We start from the raw sequence: 5,000 nt of genomic DNA on the forward strand, positions 1-5,000 counted from the left end.
ATTACAGTAATAATTTCCCATAATAACTCCACACATCACCAGTGATATCTATCATTATTATTTTAATTGTTTAAAAAAAATTAAGTTAGTTTAATTTTAATTGACTAATCAGAGCCTTTATTATTTAAATGATTTATACAATTATTTTTTAAGCATTTTTTTTATATATATATAAGAAATTTGCCTAAAAAAGATTTTGCCTTAGTTTTGGTCAGAAAATCTTTTTTACTGTGAGGAAAATAAGAATTTTTTTTTAGTTATTTATTTATTTGTTTGTTTGTTTGTTTGTTTGTTTTATTGAGTTCAAACGAGTGAAAAGTTTTATTAGGTTTTATATGAAATCTTTTTTTCTTTGTTATATTTCTAAGTTATATTTATTAGGGTTCATTAGAAAGTACAGTAGCTGTGTGTCTCTTCGGGCTGGGCTGAAAAAAAATTGTTTTTTTTAATAGAAAATTTATTTTCAAGTGTAAAAAAAATATAATAAATGTTTTATATAAAGTCTGTTTTAAGCGTTTTGTTCTCGACTGTAAGGAGCGCAAATTAAAGCGAGTGTATTCAGAGATCGCTATGACAACCGTTTATCTATTACATTATATCCACTCACAGAATAAATAGATTAATAATTATATTATATATTTTGTTAAATGACTGGGTAGTTAGTTGTTACTGCTTGATTAAGAACTTTAATTAATTTTAATAATAATAATAATAATAATAATAATAATAATAAAAATGATTTATAGTTAAATATTAAATTATTAAATTATTATTAATATTATTATTATTAACATACAACAACAGATGCTAAGTTTTAATATCATTTTTATTAACATTTCATTTTTAGACACATAGAATGAAAAACTTGGCACGCTACATTAAAAAAAACATTAAAGCAATGAAAGATATTGTGCAGGTTAATTAAATAAAAACAATTTCACTTTGTGAAAAAAGAAAAGATTTTAAGCAGACGTTATGACGTTAAAATTTGTACCTTCACTCTTATTTTTTTCTCCTCTCATAATGTCCCGTTTGCGTCTCGGCTGAAACCTTTCTCATGGTTCGACTCCTTTAAGTCCACTTTCAGTGAAAATAAAAGTCTGGAGTGTTCGTATGTCTGCTGAGGTTCTCTTTTCAAATCTTCATTGATTTTTTTATTTTTATTTTTTTTTAAATATTATTATTATCGTTTTTATTTTACACTTTTTTCCAAGCCGTCGACTCGACGTTAAAAAGGTCATGACGTTAAAATGAAACGTGAAGTTTATTATTTCTTTTCGCTGCTGTAAAATGTCCTGATGGGGGGAAAAGTCTTGGTGAAACTTTAGTGATCTTCATCATGCCTCATCATTAGATTTCAGTTTTATTTACTGTGGATTTGTTTCGTCCAGGATTTCTTCCTGAAAGTCTCTTCGCTCTTGGCTTTACTTGGTTTTCTAAAGTTTTTCCAGGTTGCTGCAGATTTGTCCGACCTTGTTTTTTCTTTTTCTTCCAGAGTTTATTCAGGCTCTTGCATTTGAGACTCGTGAGTCTCCCGTATTTTCTCCCCCGTTTGTGTCTTTGTAAATTGTTCGAGTTTGGTGACTCTGCATGTTTTTGTTTATTCAAGTCGGTCCTGGCTTTTGTCACGGCTCAGAATTTCTCTTGCGAGTTTCTAGGTCTTGTTTGTTGGTTGATTTTTTCCAGGCATGGTTACAGATCTCTCTTTTTTTTCGCCGTTCTCATGTCTTTTGTTTCGAGTTAATTGAGTTCATTTATTTTTAGAGTTCAGAGTTTGTCCAGGCTCTTAGCGTTGGTCAGGATCTCCCTCGCGAGCCTCCAGGTCTGCTTGGCGGCTGCCTCGAGGGCTGACGTCGCTTTGCCTTGAAATAAATCAAGGTTGGGGAGGAAGTAGTGAGGACACCGGCGGCATTGTAGACAGGAGACGAGCTGCAGCAGGACGCCGTTGATGCGATCTCCGAGGCTTGCCTCGTCCCAGTCGCTCTCGCGCGGGTGCTTCTCGCACTCGTACAGCAGCAGCGTCTTCATGTGGTAGCCATTGAGCGGCTGTCCTGGCAGCTCCAAGTGCCTGTCACGGAGCGTTTTTAAAACCGACAGACACTTCTTCCTGCAGCCGGACATCAGCAGCCGGTTTTCTGCCTCTGCAAACTGCAGGACCCAGGCGTCACTCTCGGCCGAGCTTTGCTTTCCCGCTAACGTGTAACATTCTTTCGAGAGCAGATTAAATCCTTCAGCTTTGACCTCGGCGACCCGGTTCGGTCCGGGCCAAGGGATGTGTGGAGGAGGCCACTGAGCAGCACTTCGGGGCCAGATTCCGGTGCACTTAAAGGCCGGAGTGATCTGCACTACGTAACGCTCCCGTATCCGCAGCTTCACCTCGCTTGTATCGGCCACCATCTTTACGGAGTCACGGTAGCTGCACTTGTCCACCGCCTGCGCCACCAGAGTCTGAAATCTCGATCGGATCTTTCGCGCTGACAGATACCCCGAGGCGGTTATAAACTCGACCCAGAGAGACATGCTTCGCTTTCTCCCATCGCTGAGCTTCAGGACGGCGCAGCCTGGCAACGAGCCATCGTCCACAAAATTAAAGACGCCCATCTGGTTGAGGTAGAGCACGACCTCAAACTCATGAGGCGAGATTACCTCGAGGCCCTCGTAGCGAGCGTCGATCTCGCTCAGAGAGCTGATGAATCGCGGCTCCTGTACCTCCACCTCCTTCAGGACGTCCGAAACGACCTTACACACCTCGCGGATGGTCTTGGCGATGGCCGCCTTGCGTGATTGGCACCGCTCGTTGTAGTATTTGTTGAGCTGGTAGACCAGCTTCGCCTGAGCAGCGATCATGTTGGGGCAGAGGTCCGGGCCGAACACCGGAGGAGGATCGCAGTACGCCGACGGATCCAACGCTTTAACCGGGCAGATCCCAAAGCCAAAAAATGTTTGGTAGTAAATAAAATAAAGAAAAGAAGAGAAAGTAAGAAAAAGCTACGCAGAACCAGTGTGTGTCTGACTGGAAAAGATGAAAATAAAGAAAATCGCACCTAAAATGGATGGAAGTTTGTGTGTGTGTGTGTGTGTGTGTGTGTGTGTGTGTGTGTGTGTGTGTGTGTGTGTAGCAAGAGGCCAAAAAACTTTCAAGTAAACAAATAAAAATTAGAAGTTTTTGCACCTGTGTGTGAAGGGTGTGAGCGTCCTTCAGGAGAGATGCAGTGTGTTAAAGCTGCTCCAGACTCTAAGTAAAGAAGAAGGAGAAGAAGCCTCAGAGCAGCGCTGCGTGTCAGTGTGTCATCTCTGAACGAGTGTGTTCGCGCGCGTGTGTGTGTGCGCGTGCGTGTCTCCTCCGTCTCCTCCGTTCTGCAGGAATGCCGAACCTCATGAATGGCCTTTTAGCTGAAGCCTCAAATCCCGGACAGAAACCAAGGGCCGGACCTGAACATCCTGCCAATCAGAGGCGCCTCCGTATTTCTCTGACCAATCAGGACGCATTATGCATGGTGGGGTGTGTGCGTGTTTGTGTGTGTGTGTGTGTGTGTGTGTGTGTGTGTGTGTGTGTGTGTGTGTGTGTGTGTGTGTGTGTGTGTGTGAGTGTATAGTGGGGAGAGAAATGGGAATGCACACGACTCCGCCCTTAAACCCCACCACCCCACCATCCACCTCTTCGGTGTTCAAAAGTCTCCCGGTCCTGAGCGCGAGCGCACACTGAACGGGAGGAGCGCGTGAGATGGAGCTCGTGTTTTTTTCTCTCCCTTGTAAAGGGAAAATAAATAATAATTCTATTCTGTGTCGCGCGCTCGCGCCGGGTTTCTGTTCCGAGTTGCGTCATCACGGAACTTTAAATTATTTATTTATTTCTAAATAAAATTCTCCTTTAGTAGTGATTAGGTGGGTATTTTGTTTTAAAATATAATATTTAGATTTATTTATTTGTATTATTATAAAAATACCAATAAAAGAACGTTAGTTGTATCTGTTTATTTATTTTATTTATTTTATTTTTATTATTATTTTTTATTTTAGTCAGACTTTTATTTTTAGATGTTTCTTGGTTTTATATTTTCTTCTAGATTATTATTATTATTATTATTATTATTAATTATATACAAAAAATTCTCAGTTCTTAATTTACTACATTTATTTTGTTTGTTTTTTCTCTGCACTTTTATTTAGATCGGATTGATTCACGTGCTCAGTGTCGTGTCTCGTGTCGCTCGTGTTCTCTTTATGCTCTGATATCTGATTTGTTATTCACGCTTCACGTTGCAGTGTTTACGCACTTTATACAGACACGACGTGCATTTTAATAAAGCTTAATTAATATTTCATAAACATGTAAATTATTGCTTCTTCAACTGTGGCCTGGAGATTATTGTTTAAAAAAAAGAAACGAATCAAAGTGCGCAAATTATAATGATCCGTATATTAATATTTAATACACTTTAATATTATTATTATTATTATTATTATTATTATTATTATTATTATTATTTATCATCATCATCATAACCACTATTATTATTATTATTATTATTATTATTATTATTTATTATTATTATTATTATTATTATTATTATTATTATTTATTATTATTATTATTTCTACGTTATTGATATAAAACCTGTTTCCCCCCGCCCTTAATTCCTGGTTTCCCAGAATTCCCGCTGTGTGTGTTTAATAGGCTGCAACACAGTTATCTCATTACGCATTATAACCCCGTGCCACAGGAACGTCATTAATGTGATTAATAAATCTCCCACTGTTTGTTTTTGATAGATTTGAAATGTCTTATTAATAAATAAAATGTACTAAATAATTAAACAGTGTATCTTTAGGCACGCGCATTATGCATGCACCCTTAGTACAGAGGTAGCTGTTGAAGACTGCTTAAGCGTGTGTGTGTGTGTGTGTGTGTGTGTGTGTGTGTGTGTGTGTGTGTGTGTGTGTGTGTGTGTGTGTGTGTGTGTGTGCGCGCGTGCATGCGTGCCGTCTTTTTGCGCCCT

At 38.8% G+C, this 5,000-nt stretch overlaps 2 protein-coding genes across 2 annotated transcripts in view; one reads left to right on the forward strand and one right to left on the reverse strand.

Annotated features, from left to right (window-relative positions):
* lrba (LPS responsive beige-like anchor protein) overlaps positions 1–5,000 on the forward strand; it is a 187,129-nt gene that overhangs the window by 132,125 nt on the left and 50,004 nt on the right. The gene's annotated exons all lie outside the window — the stretch shown is intronic.
* mab21l2 (mab-21-like 2) lies at positions 809–3,395 on the reverse strand. Its single transcript, XM_027157967.2, has 2 exons — positions 3,173–3,395; positions 809–2,909 (listed from the first exon to the last, which is right to left on the reverse strand). The coding sequence occupies exon 2, from the start codon at positions 2,845–2,847 to the stop codon at positions 1,768–1,770; it is 1,080 nt and encodes a 359-aa protein (XP_027013768.1). The 5' UTR covers positions 2,848–2,909; positions 3,173–3,395; the 3' UTR covers positions 809–1,767.

This window comes from Tachysurus fulvidraco, chromosome 7 (genome assembly GCF_022655615.1).
Source record: "Tachysurus fulvidraco isolate hzauxx_2018 chromosome 7, HZAU_PFXX_2.0, whole genome shotgun sequence".
Lineage (NCBI taxonomy): Eukaryota > Metazoa > Chordata > Actinopteri > Siluriformes > Bagridae > Tachysurus > Tachysurus fulvidraco.

What these genes read in the sequence shown, in the direction of transcription:
- mab21l2 (XM_027157967.2), bottom strand. Translation starts at nt 2,847, where the DNA reads ATGATCGCTGCTCAGGCGAAGCTGGTCTACCAGCTCAACAAATACTAC.